The sequence below is a fragment of the Papio anubis genome, chromosome 4 (assembly GCF_008728515.1).
Source record: "Papio anubis isolate 15944 chromosome 4, Panubis1.0, whole genome shotgun sequence".
Taxonomy (NCBI): domain Eukaryota; kingdom Metazoa; phylum Chordata; class Mammalia; order Primates; family Cercopithecidae; genus Papio; species Papio anubis.
Window position 1 is genome coordinate 175,274,641 of NC_044979.1, and position 17,055 is coordinate 175,291,695.

General features: G+C 44.6%; 1 protein-coding gene across 1 annotated transcript in view; it reads left to right on the forward strand.

The window, feature by feature from the left end:
- The first annotated feature begins 478 nt into the window (after window positions 1-478).
- Window positions 479-17,055, forward strand: part of IGSF5 (immunoglobulin superfamily member 5) — a 36,689-nt gene continuing 20,112 nt past the window's right edge. The window contains exons 1-3 of the mRNA XM_021935503.2: window positions 479-815; window positions 6,052-6,369; window positions 11,699-11,998. Coding sequence (XP_021791195.1) covers window positions 704-815; window positions 6,052-6,369; window positions 11,699-11,998 — 730 coding nt within the window. The 5' untranslated portion in view covers window positions 479-703. The remainder of the gene's footprint in view (window positions 816-6,051; window positions 6,370-11,698; window positions 11,999-17,055) is intronic.

Here is a 17,055-nt window from a genome sequence, read left to right on the forward strand (position 1 = left end):
CATGAAGGCAGGAGTTGTTTTCTCAGGGATTAGTGACTGAAACAAATGTAATAAGCCCATGCTCTGCATTTTGGTCAGTCATTCAGAGGTGAGTCTACACCGTCTGCATCCCTTCATGATGCAGGTGCGCTTGCGGGTGGGGTAAGACCATTTCATCCAGTTAGTTTCAAATTTGACCAGGCACCAGAATCACCTGGAGAGCTTCTTTAAATCCAAGATTCTGGGCCCACCCCAGGGGTTTCTGATTCAGGAGGTCTGAGGTGGGCCCCGAAATGTGCATTTTTTTTTTAAGAGTCTCGCTCTGTCACTTAGGTTGGAGTGCGATGACGTGATCTCTGCTCACTGCAACCTCCACCTCCCGGGTTCAAGTGATTCTCCTGCCTCAGCCTCCTGAGTACCTGGGATTACAGGTACACACCACCACACCTGGCTAATTTTTGTATTTTTAGTAGAGATGGGGTTTCACCATGTTGGCCAGGCTGGTCTCGAACTCCTGACCTCAGATGATCCACCTGCCTCAGCAAGTGCTGGAATTACAGGTGTGAGCCGCCGCACCCGGCCTGTGCTTTCTAACACTTCCCAAGAGAGGCTGCCACTGTCTACACTGTGATGTGCCGATCTAAGGTGTCCACGGGCACACACCAGCTGGGGGGTGGGGGAGGGGTGGCACAGAAGACTTCTGAACAGTAGATGCTCGTCAGTGATGGGCAGTTACCTGCTCGCTTTATTTTCCCAGGGCCAGGGAGAACATATGGAGGTGCAGAGCTACGGGAAAGCTGTTCTGACCGTGCTGGTCGTCCTGGCTGGGCTGGCAGGTAGGGGTCGCCTGAGCTTTGTGGGCTGTTCACCAATGTCCGCTTGGAGTGTTGGGGGAAGACAAGGGCCACAGGAGGCTGCTGGAACACACAACTGCCAGAAGAGTCTTTCTCAGCCACTTCCCACTGCAGACCTTCCCATGGCGACCTCTTCTGTGTGACCCATTTCCTCCTGCATCGACTCGACTCCCAGAACGGTCCTTCAGGGGCATGGCATCTCCCCCCATCCTCATCGGGGCCATCACTGTCCTGGGAGTCTGCCTTCGGTTCCTTCCCACAAGTGGTTGCACCTGCTGAAATGTCCCTTCCCCTCCCTGGTTTCTCACCTCTTCAATTTCTCTCTGGCCTTCAAGGAAAACCTGACTCAGAAATCACCTCCTCCCTGAAGCCTCCTAACCCTTGCCATTTTCAGGGCGAGAATCCCAGTTTCCATTTACTGACAGGGGAAGGGTTCTGTTGTGTGTGACACACTCCAGCGCTCTCCAGCGGTGTCAGCTGGAGTGAACTCCTGCGTGCAAGGCCTGGGTCTCCTGGTCAGACCACTTTCTATGCGAGAGGTGTAGCGTATAGTCTGGGGTGCTGGGAGGAACTGGGGTTTTCACAGCCAGCTTTGGTTTTCATTAGGTTTGTTTAGTTTCCATTGCTTCGGGGGGGCGGCTGTTAGTTTTGTGTTCCCAACCAGATAATAAACTCCTCTTGCATTCCTGATGGCAGTGACTCGAAGGCATTTATTTGAAGAATAACAGACATACAGAAAGGGGCACATGTCATAAAGGTATAGCTGGGTGACTTTTCACAAAGCGAGCATATTTGTATGTCCGACGTTGAGGCCGAGAACCTTCATTGGACAGCTCCCTTCCAGGCACTCCACCCCATCCCAGTGATCATCATTCTGACTTCTTTTTTTGTTGTTGTTGTTGAGACAGAGTCTCGCTCTGTCGCCCAGGCTGGAGTGCTGTGGCTGGATCTCGGCTCACTGCAAGCTCCGCCTCCCGGGTTCACGCCATTCTCCTGCCTCAGCCTCCCGAGTAGCTGGGACTACAGGTGCCCGCCACCTCGCCCGGCTAGTTTTTTGTATTTTTTTAGTAGAGACGGGGTTTCACTGTGTTCGCCAGGATGGTCTCGATCTTCTGACCTCGTGATCCGCCCGTCTCGGCCTCCCAAAGTGCTGGGATTACAGGCTTGAGCCACCGCACCCGGCCCGCCATTCTGACTTCTAACTGTGTAGACACGTTTTGCATGTGTTGTACTTTACAAACATATCTACTCTATTTTAGGTGGCTAGACAATGTGTTTTACAATTCTGGCCATGACAGTGTTTGAAAGAATAAAATGGAATAGAATAGAATGGGCAGTATCAGAGCGTGTTGCCTGCCTAGGAACTGTTTTGTGACATTTTGGCTTTGGGTCTGTTTATACATTAAATCTAAGAGCACCATAATGTGGTGCCAAAATGTGTTTGGGGATGAAGATATTCTAAAGGCCTGCAGCAAGCAAAGTGTTCCAGAGGTGGTTGTTAAACATTTGTTTGTAGAATGGAGAGGAAGACAAGGTCCCTGCTTGTATAGAGCTTAGGGACTGACTGTAGGGTTAACAAACCACCCTCAATATACATCTTAGGCCTATGGCATTGTATGCTGCTGGATCTATTTCAGCCAACGTTGCAAAACTCTTTAAAAAGAAATTTGGTGGGCAAATGGATGAACATGGTCTGGTGTTCCAGGACACTTTCCCTGAAATCTCTGAGGGAGGCTTAGAGGCTGGTTCTGAGGCTGTCTGCTTGCCTGTAATCCAGCACTCGGAGGCTGGGTGGTGGGCAGATCCCAGAATGGAGGTGGAGGTCCTCCTGACTAACACAATTAACCCATCCTCTACTAAAATCAAAAATTGGCTGGTACTGGTGGCACGCGCCTATAGTCCCAGCTGCTTGGGAGAACTGGGGCAGGGGAGAATGCTTGAGCCTGGGAGGCCGAGCTTGCAGTGAGCTGGTCGCACCACTGCACTTCATTTGAAACTGTGGCTAGGACTCACATACTCAAAAAGGCTAGGGAATATGCCTGTTTGAGGGCATGGAGGGATCTGGGTTGAGAGGGCCTACAGAGGTATTATTTCTAGGAGGAGAGTATATGGGCTAAAACATTCAGAGCTCCTGAATGTCCATCCCAAACCCCAGCAATGAACCATAAGCGCGTTCATCCTTTCATCATTGGAAAGTCACTACCTACCCATGGGTGAAGTCTTTCATTTGTAGATATCACTCTGAATATCCATTATCAACCTGTGTGTGCACGCGTAATGCTCTTCCCAGCCCTCTCCTTGCCACCTTGCCTACTGTATAATGGGTTATATAGAACTCAACCAACATGTTTATTCCCTCAGTACATAATCACTAAGCAGTTGTTTTGGACCACTTCTTTACCTGTCATGTGACGCTGTGCCAGAATCAGGTTGGAAAGCAGGCCGCATTATATAGGGTTCAATGAAACCCCTCTGATGAGACTTTATGGTTTGTAAGGTGGACTCCCCAGTCCCTTAGATAAGAATTTGGGCAAGAGAAGAAAAAGATCAGCCTTCGGTCCTTAGTGACAACCTTAGCTAGTGGCCACAGGGAGGTTCCCAGGCAGGAGGAGACATTGATCTTTCCCAGTGCTCTGCCCCCATCTGACTGTCTGCTCTATAAAGCAAAAGGGAGAGGAAAGAGGAAAGGGAGGTTTTAAGTGAGGCAGATGATTGTTGGATTCAAGGTCTTCTTTACAGTTTTCTCCTATTCTGTGTAGGGGAAGGTTACCGCCGATAAGACACAGCTGAGAGAGGGATGAGCTCCCAGGACCTAAAGTGACCAGAAATATGGCTCCTGAGTCTTGAGGCACAGCTGTAGCGTGGTTTACTTAGCGTTTGTTCTAGCAAGGACATTAACCTTCCTCCAGTGTTTATTCTGAAGAAATGTTTGGCTAGCCTTCCTCATCTCACTGCCTGACCTTGCAGTGTAGAAAAATGCTGATCATTGTGGCTCTTAAACAGTTAGAGCTAAATGCCTAGCTAAACACAGGTAATACAGTCAGGGGAATTTGGTGTTTAGAGTTGGATACCTCCTGTTTCACCTGAAAGTCACATCAAAGTCAAGGAATTTCCATCTGGTGCAGTTCCCTCCTTCCTCCTTTTCATCTCCCAGCTGCAGAATAGGGTTATGTGGGCTGCACAGATTGTATGATTCCGTAGTGACACGTGTGGCCTCCAGGGTACATAAAGATTGGCCTTGGAGTGAAATAATCTCAGCACTTCTCACAAGGCATTGGAAGGAACTGTGGTTTCAGAGGGATGCTGGTTCTGTTGGCGCTGCATGGCCCGGGCTTCTCACTGGGTAAGGCTGGGGCTCACCCATCCATCATCCCCACACTCACCCCGCTAGGCTCTGTCCACTCGACTGCCATCGACCCAGGGTGGGAGTGCAGGAGGAGTGTGGTTATTACAGCATGGACCCTTGGGGCGCAGGCTTGGCTATTTTCTCTTCTTAACAAGCAATTCAGAGTTCATGGAAAGGGCATTGCGGCTTCCCTGGGGGAATTGTTTTTAAATTCCATTTCTCACACTTAAAACAAAAATCAAAGATCAAAGAGATCTTGGATCAGAGAGACTTGCCGTGAGGTCAGGGAGAATACCTAATCTGAGTTGTGTTTTAAAGTCATACTTTCTCTCTCTCTCTTTTTTTGTAATGATGTCCGGGGACAAAACAAAGAGTAGTAATCATGTTTATCCAAACGCTGGCTTAGCCTTAGTGAACTCTCACCTTCTTCAGTTCTGCTTCTCCCAAGCCAGTGGGCCCCTCCTCCACCATGGCATCCTCGCCTGCTGGTCCTGCTTCTGGAGGGAACTGTTCCTGGTGGCGGCTTACTCCTTCCCTTTCACCTGTCGTTCTTGCAGGGGCAGTTCGGCCCCCATGATGTGCCTGGGTATGCAGGTGAAGTGCTAATGTGCTACTGCGTGTCCAACGGTGTGATTCCTCCCCAGAAACCTTTAGGGCTATAATGAGATTCTTTTAGAACCTGCTGTGCCATTTTTTTAGACAGAGTCTTGCTCTGTTGCCCAGGCTCTAGTGCAGTGGCACGATCTTGGCTCACCACAACCTCTGCCTCCCGGGTTCAAGTGATTTCCTGCCTCAGCCTCCTGTAGCTGGGCTTATAGGCACCCACAACCACACCTGGCTAATTTTTGTATTTTTAGTAGAGACGGGGTTTCACCATGTTGGCCAGGCTGGTCTTGAACTCTTGACCTCAGGTGATCCGCCCACCTCGGCCTCCCAAAGTGCTGGGATTACAGGTGTGAGCCTCTGCGCCTGGCCTACCTTACAGTTTGACTTTACAAGACAGAAGGAAAGGGAGGAGCTGCAGTTTTGGGTGCTACCCAGTGTATATGATGGCAGGCTACCTGGTTCACCCACAGGGATCCCACAACACCAGAAGGTAGTAGGACGTGTTGCCGTCTCATTGATAGGGTGGGCACGAATGAGGAGAAGCCACGGTCTGTGGTGGCCAGGGTGTCTTCTCGCTATAAACTCTGAATGACATCAGAAGAGAAAAGAGAATGAAATTCAGAGCGGGAAGGTCTGAGTTTGGGTCCCAGCCCCACTGCTGTGAATGCCAATCCTGGGATGTTGCCAGTTGGCAGAGTTGGTTTTTTATGGAGGCTCTGAGGGAAGGTCTTCTGTGCCTCTTCCTTAGCTTCTGATGTTGCTCCAATCCTTGGCATTCCTTGGCTTGTAGATGCATCACTCCGGTCTCTGCATCCATCCTCACATGGTGTTCTTCTCCGCAGGCCTCTGTGTCTCAAATCTCACTCTGCATTTCTCTTGCAGGGACACCTGTGATTGGATTTAGGGCCCATTCTAAACCCAGGTCGATTTCGTCTTGAGATCCTTACCTAATTACATCTGCAAAGACCCTATTTTCAAAGGTTCCATTCTGAGGATCCAGTGGACATGTGTTTTGAGGAATACTGTTCAACCCAATACAGCTGTAGAGTTAGGGGGTAGAGTGGAAAGGAGGGCATGGCCGTGGCTTCCACCGGAAGCTCCTGATCTGCCGGGGAGAGCTGGTGTTAGGATCCAAAAGACACAGAGTCTGAGCCACTGGATGGTAACCCTGGGGGTTACCACTGATAAATACAGAAAGGTTACAGCACACAGTTGATTTATGGAGATCCATTCATTTACCAACTTGAAAAATTGGCTGCCTTCCAGATTCTGGATCCGGTAATGAAGTCATAGAAGGCCCCCAAAATGTAACAGTCCTGAAGGGCTCCCAGGCTCGCTTCAACTGCACTGTCTCACAGGGCTGGAAGCTCATCATGTGGGCTCTCAATGACATGGTGGTGCTGAGCATCAGGCCCATGGAGCCCATCATCACCAATGACCGCTTCACCTCTCAGAGGTATGACCAGGGTGGGAACTTCACCTCGGAGATGATCATCCACAATGTGCAGCCCAGTGATTCGGGGAACGTCAGATGCAGCCTCCAGAACAGTCGCCTGCATGGATCTGCTTCCCTTACGGTCCAAGGTGTGTATGCAGGTGGCTTCTGAATGCCACATCTGAAGTCCATCGGGTTAAATGTCAGACGGCAGGAAGAACCTTCTAAAGTTCATGCTGCGTATGATGGCAGATGTGGTCTACCTTCAGTTGGTGTTGACGTACAATCATTCTGAACGGATGAATGCTTTGTGGTTTGTCGCCTCCTTCCTCCCTCATGCTCTCCCTGCCTCCTCCCTTCCTCTTCCCTTCTCCCCCTCTCTTTCTTCCCTCCTATGTGCTCTAGCCTTCAGTTGGCAATAGGCTTAGAATTATTCTGGATGGACTAACGTTTATTGTTTTGTTGATTTATCCCACTTCTTCCTCACTTCCTCCCTTCTTTCCCTTTTTCCTGCTTCATTGCTTCTCTCCTTCCATCTTTGCTTTCCTTCTTTTTTTTCTGGTTAAGACTAATAGAGACAGATTTTATCACTTCCCCTTTGAATCCATTTCAGTATTTAATAGCCTTTCTGGAAATATATCCTGTAATTCTTCTGGGGCTAGTCACAGTCATTTTTCTTTGATTTAGAGACAGTTGGCAATCACTGCCCTTTCTCTAGTTTTTCCATGTACATGACCATATTTCTCTGCTTACATCATTTATCAACTCTGAAGTATGCTTTAACGTTTTCCTCTTCCAAGCAGAATCCCCCCAACTTATTTCTGTACCCTGCCTTCAATTACAGTGGGATAGTCGCTACAGTCAAAGTTGTGTGTTCACCAAGTATATCAAGTCGTTGAGAGAAAAGGAAAGAATAAACAAAATTTATAATAATAGATAGCTTATTTTTCATTTTAGAGGTAATTTGGAGGTGCTGAAGATAATGTTTCACAGTAAAAAAGTAAAAGGATGCTTTACAAAGATTTGGAATAGTCTTACCAAAATTTAATCACTTTGCATTCTTTACAAGTGTATTTATACTCTACTTAAAGATATAGAGTTCCTGATTTCTATGGCAGCATTTCTTATGAGAATATATTATATCTTATAAATTATTTCTTATCTCTATGTATTTACTTGTCTGGAAGAAATTCCCAAAGATTTTGTTCATATTTATGTTGCTATTAAATCAGATTTCATAACCTTTGGTGGAGACATGTTTACCTATTTCTATTTGTGCTTTAAAAAATGTTTGCTTACTTTAGAAATTTAGCTAAATTGGTGTGTCTTTACTTTTGTGTGTTTTTAATTTTGTGTAGTTTAATTAGGGGCACAATGTATTTTCTAAATAAGTGATTTTATAAGGCTATTTAGGACTGTTGGCCTATTTTGCACGACCAGATTCTTATTATGATAATTTGTGATATAAGAGAAAGAACAGAGGAAAAAGAATCAAAGATATAAATTCTGGTTTTGGCTTCATCAGTTATCGATCAGAGAGACCCCTGAGATGGCTCAATTTCTTCATTTTTAACCTGGAGATGAATCTTCCCAGCCCACCTCAAGGGTTTGCTGTGTGGATCAGGTGAAAAAATGACTAAAGATGGTTTGATGACTCCAAAGTCCTGTCTGATGTAATTCCGTGCACGTTAAGTTGGGAGCCAGAGTGTTCTAGTGGTCAGGAGTGCAGACTTCGGGCTTGGCTGCCTGGGTCCATGTTACCGCTTTATGACAATTTGTGACCTGGGGCACAATTACTTAATGACTTTGAGTCCTAGTGTCCTCATCATAGGGCTGCTGTGGTGTCAAATGAGTAGGTCTATGAAAAGCCTTTACCACACCTGGTGCATAGCAATCACTGTATGGCCATTTGCTATTATTTATTGTGTTCCCAATTGTATTGGGATGCCATTGTATTGGGTATTTAAGAGTGACTCAAAGAGGAATGGAATAAGACACAATTTCTTTCTTTTAAAACCTCACAAGAAGAGTGGATAATGCAAGTTGCACAAATAATAGGGATGCCAGTCACCCAGATGCTGGCACGTGAGATGGAAGGGAGGCAAACTCGGGTTCCAATCAAGAGGGGAGCTTGACAGAGTCAATAAAGCCTTCATGGATGATTTCATGGAGAAGGTGCCATTGAAGATGTACTTTCCAGGTCTGTAGATGGTGGACAGAATGGGAAAGCAAGAGAGAAGGAGGGCATCTCTGGAGCAGGGAAACAGGATCACAGGCATGGCTTATTACTGCTATACTTAGGACACATCACATTCAGAAACCATGTGGTTTTGCAGCATGTTTTCCCAAAGTCACAAGTCTACAAATTTGTCTGAATCCCCCAACATGACTTTTTATATATTGGTAGTTATGGTAGTTTTTGGTTTTAATACAGATGGAAGAGCAAGCATCTAGAGGAGGCAAAGACTTCTCCAAGATATTGCGAGAGGAACCTATAGAGCTTGGACAGAACTGCATCCCTTTATCCTCGTGTCATTGCTCTGAATGGTACTTAGTTCCTAGAGGAGCAAATGTTCTCTGAGCAACAGGGTCTCCCTCAAGGGAGAAAGAATCTTGAAAAAAGAGGAAACAACCATGAATTATTTTATGATTTTTCCCCCTCCTTATATGTCAACAAAATAGAGATGATATAACTCCAAATTGAGTCATCTGAAATCCATGGGAATATTCTAGTATCACTTTTGTATAAAGTGTTCGTCATGCTACTGGATAACCTTTGTGAAAGCCGGTGGGGGAAGGTGGAATCCCAATTGTACACAGAAAAAGGAAATCCTTCAGATTGCTGAGTTGGTCCACTTGCTGCCTTATCTACCAGTCAATCAAACACCAAATTCTAGACCTCTTATGTTTTGAGGGCTGCAAGGACTTGAGTTCAAAAGTTTCTGTTATTAACTGAGACAATATCATTCCTCCCAGTTCTGACATCTTAAACCATCTCTGTCACACAAAACAAACACAAAATCCTTTAGACTTAAGGGACAAACGCTTTCTCCTCTCCTTGTTGCATTTACGGTAGCCCTTGAATTAGCAAAACTTCCTTTCTTATTCCAAGGGAATATTCAGGAAGGAATAATTGGGAAGCTAACATTTCAGAGCAAAAAATCTTTCAGAGCTGACCCAGTTCACTGTACTCTGGGGACTCCTCGATGCACCCTGAGGTCCTTTCAGGGTGGTCTGTGAAGTCATGATTGTTTTCATAATAATATGAAGATTCCTATTATTGTTGCCTTTTTCACCCTTCTCACAAGTGCACAGGAGAGCTTTCCACTATACATTGGGAAGGTCTGCATGACTCAGCAGAACTATGAAGATTCGTATTATTGTTGCCTTTTTCACTCTTATTCTCACAAGTGCACAGGAGAACTTTCCACTGTACATTGGGACGGTCTGCATGACTCAGCAGAACAGCATTTTCCAGATGACTGAAGTGTAATAAATTCATGCAAGAATAAAAGGTCCATTCAAAGTGCCAGATAGTGCAATGGGTTTTAACATAACAGAAAATGAAAGTTCCTTGATAGAATTTCAGATTCCACTGTGTAAAAAACATTTAAGAAACCTCAGCCGGGAATGGTGGCTCATGTCTGTAATCCCAGCATTTTGGGAGGCCCAGGCGGGCAGATCACTTGAGCCCAGGAGATCGAGACCAGCCTGGGCAGCATGGTGAAATTCCATCTCTTAAAGAAAAAAGTGCTGGGCACAGTGGCTTACGCCTGTAATCCCAGCACTTTGGGAGGCTGAGGAGGGTGGATCACCTGAGGTCGGGTGCTCGAGACCAGCTTGACCAACATGGAGAAACCCCATCTCTACTAAAAATACAAAATTAGCTGGGCGTGGTGGTGCATGCCTGTAATCCCAGCTACTCGGGAGGCTGAGGCAGGAGAATCGCTTGAACCTGGGAGGTGGAGGTTGCCATGAGCCAAGATGGCATCACTCCAGTCTGGGCAACAAGAGTGAAAGTCTGTCTCCAAAAAAAAAAAAAAAAAATAGATTTTGGTACAGTATTCAAGAATATCCACAATTATCTGCAAAGCTATTAAATACTCCTCACTCTTCCAACTACATATCTGTGCGAAGTCAGGTTTTCATTATATCCTTCAAACAAGGCAGTATATTGCAACAGACTGAATGAAGAGACAGCTATGAGAATCCAGCCAGACATTACAGAGATTTATATAAGTATAAAACAATGTCACTCCTCTTATTATTTTAGTTTAAAAGTGTGATTCGTTTCCATAAAAATATGTTAATCAAAATTAACATGTAATAAATTATTATTTCTAAATATATACTTTAAAATAATTGTTTAACTTTAATATAAAATATGATAAATGTTGGTAGATAAAACTCACATAAATGAAAGGTCTTTGGAGTCCTTAGTGATTTTGAAGAGTGTAAAAGGTACTGAAACCAAAATGTTTGAGAAGTGCTGATCTGGTCAAACTATCTCATTCAGTAAGTACAACAAAGAGAGCCAAAAAAATTCAGTGACTTGCCCAAAGTGATGACAATTTTCTGGCAGAACCAAGATTGGTAAGAAAGTTTTTGATTCTTAGTTTAGTATTCTTTCCCTTATGTTGTATAGTCCAGAGTTTCAGCATGTTTTTGCTTGGACATTTATATGTATGTGTATATATATATATATTTCACTAACGCTGTCTTTACTGGGGCCAATCCTCAGGTTGTTTTAGTCACACTTGTGAAAACAAGTATTATTTTCATATGGGTTGTTTTCAGTATGAATGCTGACCTATGCAAGAGTGTTCTTAATAAAAAATAACTTATCTAAGTTATTCTGACACATGATTTGGGTTAGTTATTTCTGTAAATATTAGATTGGATTTTGATTTAATTTGTAATGAGAAACCTGTGTTAAGGCAATATCCTAGGAAGTTATGTTTAAGACCATATGCCCCTAGAAATAAATAAAAATGTATCTGAATGACCAGAACTCCAGGGGAGACTTGCGTCCCACTCTGGGCTGTGTCCTCGTCACAGTGAGAAGAAGGTGAAGCTCGTTTCTCTTTTTCGCTTTGCTCCCTGGACAGCCCAAGATAATTCTGTAGCTCACTTCAGGTATTGCATAGCCCCCTATGGCACGCACTCTCCCTTTCCTTTCCCATATAATTATTTCCCCTGGTTTCTGACTTTTATGAAGCATTTTCTATGTAACTTTGTGCTTTCTTGTGAGCAACCTCACCTTCTTCAGAGACCCTGGCAGGTATGCAAAAAAGACCCAGATAAAATCTGAGTTAAGATTTCCCAGTAGAGACACAGCCCCTTTGGGCTTGGGAAAATAGGTCTCACAAAACGTAATTTGAAGCAAAACTTAAAAAAAAAAAAAAAGAGAGAAAAAGAGAACTTAGAAGTGAGAGGCACAGTCATGTCTTCAGTGTGTTTCTCTCTTTTCTTCTTTAGTTATGGGAGAGTTGTTCATTCCCAATGTTAATCTTGTAGTCACTGAGAATGAGCCTTGCAAAGTTACTTGTCGAGCCTCGCACTGGACCCGGCTCCCGAATATTTCCTGGGAGCTCGGTCTCCTGGTCAGCCATTCAAGCTATTATTTTGTTCCGGAGCCCAGCGACCTTCAAAGTGCAGTGAGCATTCTGGCTCTGACCCCACAGAGCAATGGGACTTTGACATGTGTGGCTACCTGGAAGAGCCCGAAGGCCCGCAAGTCTGCAACTGTAAATCTCACTGTGATTCGGCGTCCCCAAGGTAAGTGATGACTTTCTGCTTTACATGAAATGAATGATTATTTCATGCTTCACTATTATGTAGAATACTCCTTCATCCACGGTGCCTGGAAAAACCATATGACAACCTTGATTTCGGGTAGGGATGATAAGGCCAATCACATCTGCTGTCAGCTTAATAATTTTTTTTTTTTAATTATTATGCTTTAAGTTCTAGGGTACATGTGCACAACGTGCAGGTTTGTTACATATGTATACATGTGCCATGTTGGTGTGCTGCACCCATTAACTCGTCATTTACGTTAGGTATATCTCCTAATGCTATCCCTCCCCCATCCCCGCACCCCACGACAGGCCCCAGTGTGTGATGTTCCCCTTCCTGTGTCCAAGTGTTCTCATTGTTCAATTCCCACCTATGAGTGAGAACATGTGGTGTTCGGTTTTTTGTCCTTGCGATCAGTTTGTTTGCTGAGAATGATGGTTTCCAGCTTCATCCATGTCCCTACAAAGGACATGAACTCATCCTTTTTTTTGGCTGTGCAGTATTCCATGGTGTATATGTGCCACATTTTCTTAATCTGGTCTATCACTGATGGACATTTGGGTTGGTTCCAAGTCTTTGCTATTGTGAACAGTGCCACAATAAGCATACGTGTGCATGTGTCTTTATAGCAGGTGGGACTGTAAACTAGTTCAACCATTGGGGAAGACAGGGTGGTGATTCCTCAAGGATCTAGAACTAGAAATACCATTTGACCCAGCCATCCCATTACTGGGTATATACCCAAAGGATTATAAATCATGCAGCTTAATAATCTTATACCCTCATCTGCTTTTAAAATTCCATCTTAAAGTTTTTTTCTCTTATTACATTTGAAAGCCATTTAGAATCTTGCCAATTATTTATCATCAAAGAGCATCAAGTTTGGAGAGAAATGCTTGAGTTAAACATTTTTTTCTGTAGCTTTTACCCACCACTGTTTCAGCTGGATTCCACCCACTGAGCCAGTATGAAGCAGGTCCTCATCTTGCAGGAGGGCCTCAGGTCTCCCTGAATTTCTTCCAGTCTTAGTGGAAGTATAATGCTTCATTTTTTCCCCCAGCAAATCCACAATGTATTTGAAAGTGTCAAGTCTATATGTATATAGTTTAACTTGACTAAATGACATAACTTTAAAGTTTAGATCCCTCTAAAGAATCTCCTGTGGGTTTTTTGGCGTACCAGACACTCTATCCACATTCCTTGAAGGGACCCATAGAGCCTGTGTGCTTTGAGTCAGCCTGGACAGAGTGGGCCCCGGGGTGTTGGAGACTGACTTTAACTTAACATATTACAAAAGAGGAAGCGAGGCCTAGAGAAATTCTGTGCTTCCATCCGGGTCACACAGCCAACGTGGCAGAGCTGGGTCTAGAAGCTGAGAAGAGCTTTTCTTCTCGACTAAAGCTTTTCCCACCATGACAACACCCTTACCTGAGATCTTCCAAAGTTCAGAACAAAGCCACAGCCAGAGCCAAATAATAATGGTAACGATAATAAACAGCACTCTATAGCACTTACCGAGTCATCAGGCACTGCTCTGAGCACTTCTCAAGTATTCACAGAATTAACCTGCCCGACAGCCGTGTGAGTGTCGCTGTTATTCCTATTGTAAAGGCAAGGTGACAGGGACAGTGCTGTTGGGATTTCGCCCACATCTGTAGCGTGAGTAAATGACAGGGCAACCTCTACTCATGTGTAGAGTGACTAAATGACAGGGCAATCTCTACTCACCTGTAGAGTGACTAAATGACAGGCAGTCTGTCTCCAGAAACTGCTCACCTGGCAACTCCACCCGCCGTGTGAGAGCCACTTGGAGGGTACATGAGGTCCCATGGCTGCCGTAACAGAGGACCACAGGCTTGGTGGCTTAAACAGCAGAAATGGATTTTCTCACAGTCCTGGAGGCTGGAAGTGTCAGCAGGGCTGGTTCCTCCTGAGGGCTGGGAGGGAGCCTCTGTCCCTTACCTCCCGCCTTGTTCCCTGTGGTTGCTGGCCATCTTCCACCTTCCTTAGCTTGTAGAAATGTCACCCTCCTCTCTGCCTTCATCTTCACTTGGTGTTCTCCCAGTGTTTTGGGTCTTTGCTGAGATAAACATTTTCGAACGGTACAGGTTGTTTTTGCAAGATGCCTCTCAATTTGGGTCAATTTGGATTTGTCTAAAATGTTTCAGGATACTTTGATTTAGGCTACAGATTTTTGGCAAGATATAGGTAATATCATGTGATCACAGGATCACAGTTTTCATCGGTGTAAGTTGGACCCTTTGGTGAAGGTGGCATACCCTGAATTGATCCAACATGAAAGTACCTTTTTGCCTTTATAATTAATGTGTAAGCAACAGATATTGTGGGAATATCCTGTTTACCCACCTAATACAAAAATTTTTAAAAAACTTTTATTTTAGGTTCAGGGTTACACATGCCGGTTTGTTATACAGGTAAACTCATGTCACAGGGGACTGTTGTACAAATTATTTTATGACCTAGGTACTAAGCCTAGTACCCATTAGTTATTTTTTCTGCTCCTCTCCCTCCTCCCACCCTCAACCCTCAGATAGACCCCCGTGTGTGTTGTTCCCCTCTATGTATGTGTCCATGTGTTCTCATCATTTAGCTCCCACTTAGAAGTGAGAACAGGCGGTATTTGGTTTTCTGTTCCTGTGTTCGTTTGCTAAGGATAGTGACCTCCAGCTCCATCCATGTCCTTGCAAAGGAGACGACTTTGTTCTTTTTCCACCTACTAACTTTTACATTCATTGATGAATCATTGCCTGAATCAATTACTTCTATGGTGGTTGTAAAGAGTGATTTCCTGCTTCCATTATTCTTTCCATATCTATTAATTGGCTTTCTTTTGTTAAACAAGAGACTTCCCTCCCCTTTCTTCCTTTTCTTTTTTCTTCCTTTTTTCCCCTCACAGTTTTAGTAGGGACTCAATTTTGTTCAATACATTCTAATCTATTCCTGTCATTTTTCATTTTGACACTCAGATTGCTCCAGACGTGGCCAGTCGGTGTCCCTTCAACCTGGTGCTGGCGTCCTTCTGACATCCCCCTATTAGTTTTCGAGCACCTGGACCCATTAGGTTTTCCAGACTCACTTTGTACTCCCCTGTCTCCACTTGGAATCAGTCATTTTTCCAGGGAGCCAACCTTAAATATCATACGTTAGTCTACTTAAATATGGTAAAGGATGGTCCAGGCTTTGAAAGAGAAGATTTTTAAAAATTCCATTAGCACCAAATGGAATAAAATGGACTGGTTAAAGCATATATCCTAACAGGGTAATGATACAGCAGGAGCTCTGGCCTGATTGATGGTACCTTAGAGAGACAGATTTTAGAGACTGGCTTGCCTGCAAATGTTTCCTTTTGCAGTGGAAGGGAAAGGGAGCACTTAATTTCCCTTCATCAGGTTTAATTTGCTAAATTCTTCTTAGACCAGGACTAGTGCCTTAATGACGGCAGCTGGAGGCATGGCTGCTGGGAGCGGGAGGCTCAGAGGGTGCTTGCAATGAGTCTAGCTTTATTGAACTCATTTGGAAAAGGGTAATTTGTTTCTAAATTATTCATCAAGATCCAGTGCAGCTGATGGCTGGCTGCATGTTATGTGTTTTATGTAAGTTTTATTAGCTGAAGACCTCATTGCAGCCTTGGCTGGCAGAGCTGGTGACCAGACGAGGCTGTAAGGAGAACAGCCAGGTTTCCAGACAGCCAAGTGTTAATGGGTCTATGCCCATTCAGTCTTCTTCAGGAATCACATAAACATCCATTTTCCCCCCATTTCCTAAAAGTGCAAAGCATTTGTTTTCATTTCTGAAATGATCCCTGCAAGTCATTGAAAGAAGAATGACGTCAACTTTGGAAGCCTATCCAATCAGGGCAAGTCACAGGGTTGTATGAAGTACTTCCTGGTTTATAGTTCAAAAGGTTTCTTTAGAGAAAAGCATTCTGGGAAGACTAACCCTCATTTCAGATCTGTTTTTTTAGAAATTGATTTTCTTAACTACAGAAGTGGTACAAACCTCGAGCACTGCAGATGTATCCAAAACTAGAGAGTGAGGCCCTCTCACCCTGACTTGGGAGAAGCACTGTCAGAGCCATCTGCCCGTCGGGGTGCTTTTCTTTGTGCAGTTATTTGTGTGTAGGTTGTGAAATGGTTAAAATGAAGTAGTGTTTTTAGGACACACAAGCACCTTGTAGAATGTAGTGATTCTTGGTTATAACCTTACTGTGTTGAGAAATGGCAATTTTGGGCGCAGAGAAGAGTAGTAGAAGTGACAGTCCTGGGCCTTTGCCCTGGCACTGATGGTGCAACTTTGGGCAAGTCAGCAATCTTCAGGGCTCAGTTTTCTCACCTGTAAAGTGGGTAGGAGAAGAATAGAGAAGTCCTCTCTCCCGGCTGTGGGTCAGGGCCAGCAGAGGAGCCTTCCTCATAAATACACTGAGGCTCAGCTGCCTCCTGGGGGTTTTGTTTCATGGGTTTTTGTGGAGCCTGGGAATTACAATTGTAAAAAATGTTCCCAAGTTACTCTCATGGGCAGCCAGGATTGGGGGCTACTGAACTGAAAAAAATCTCTAAGGTCCAACCTTCTCATCCAGCCCGATCAAGTGCTATGTCTACACAGACTTGGACATTAGACAACCTGGGTTCCAGTCCCGGCTCACCCAATCACTAGCTGTGTGTCTTCTGGGCAAGTTACTTACCCTGTCTGAGCCTCAGTTTTAGAACCGTCCTTGCCCCAGAGCACACAGGACTGGAAAGGGAGTAATTGTTATCATTCACACTATTGATTCAGAGATCTCTTGTGTCGCCTCTAGTGGGCACAGGAGTGCACTTTGCGCATGGCGGTGGTGACATTTGGTATTCATATATACTTGGCACATGGTGGTGGTGACATTTTATATTAATACATTTGGTTTCAAGAAATTCTATACCTTTTAAAACCTCTATGCATTCCTTTGAGAGCATCTGGGAAATGCTATTTTCCTTGTCTTCACAGATGAGAAAAGGACAATCTCCAAGCAGAGGTTAAAGCAC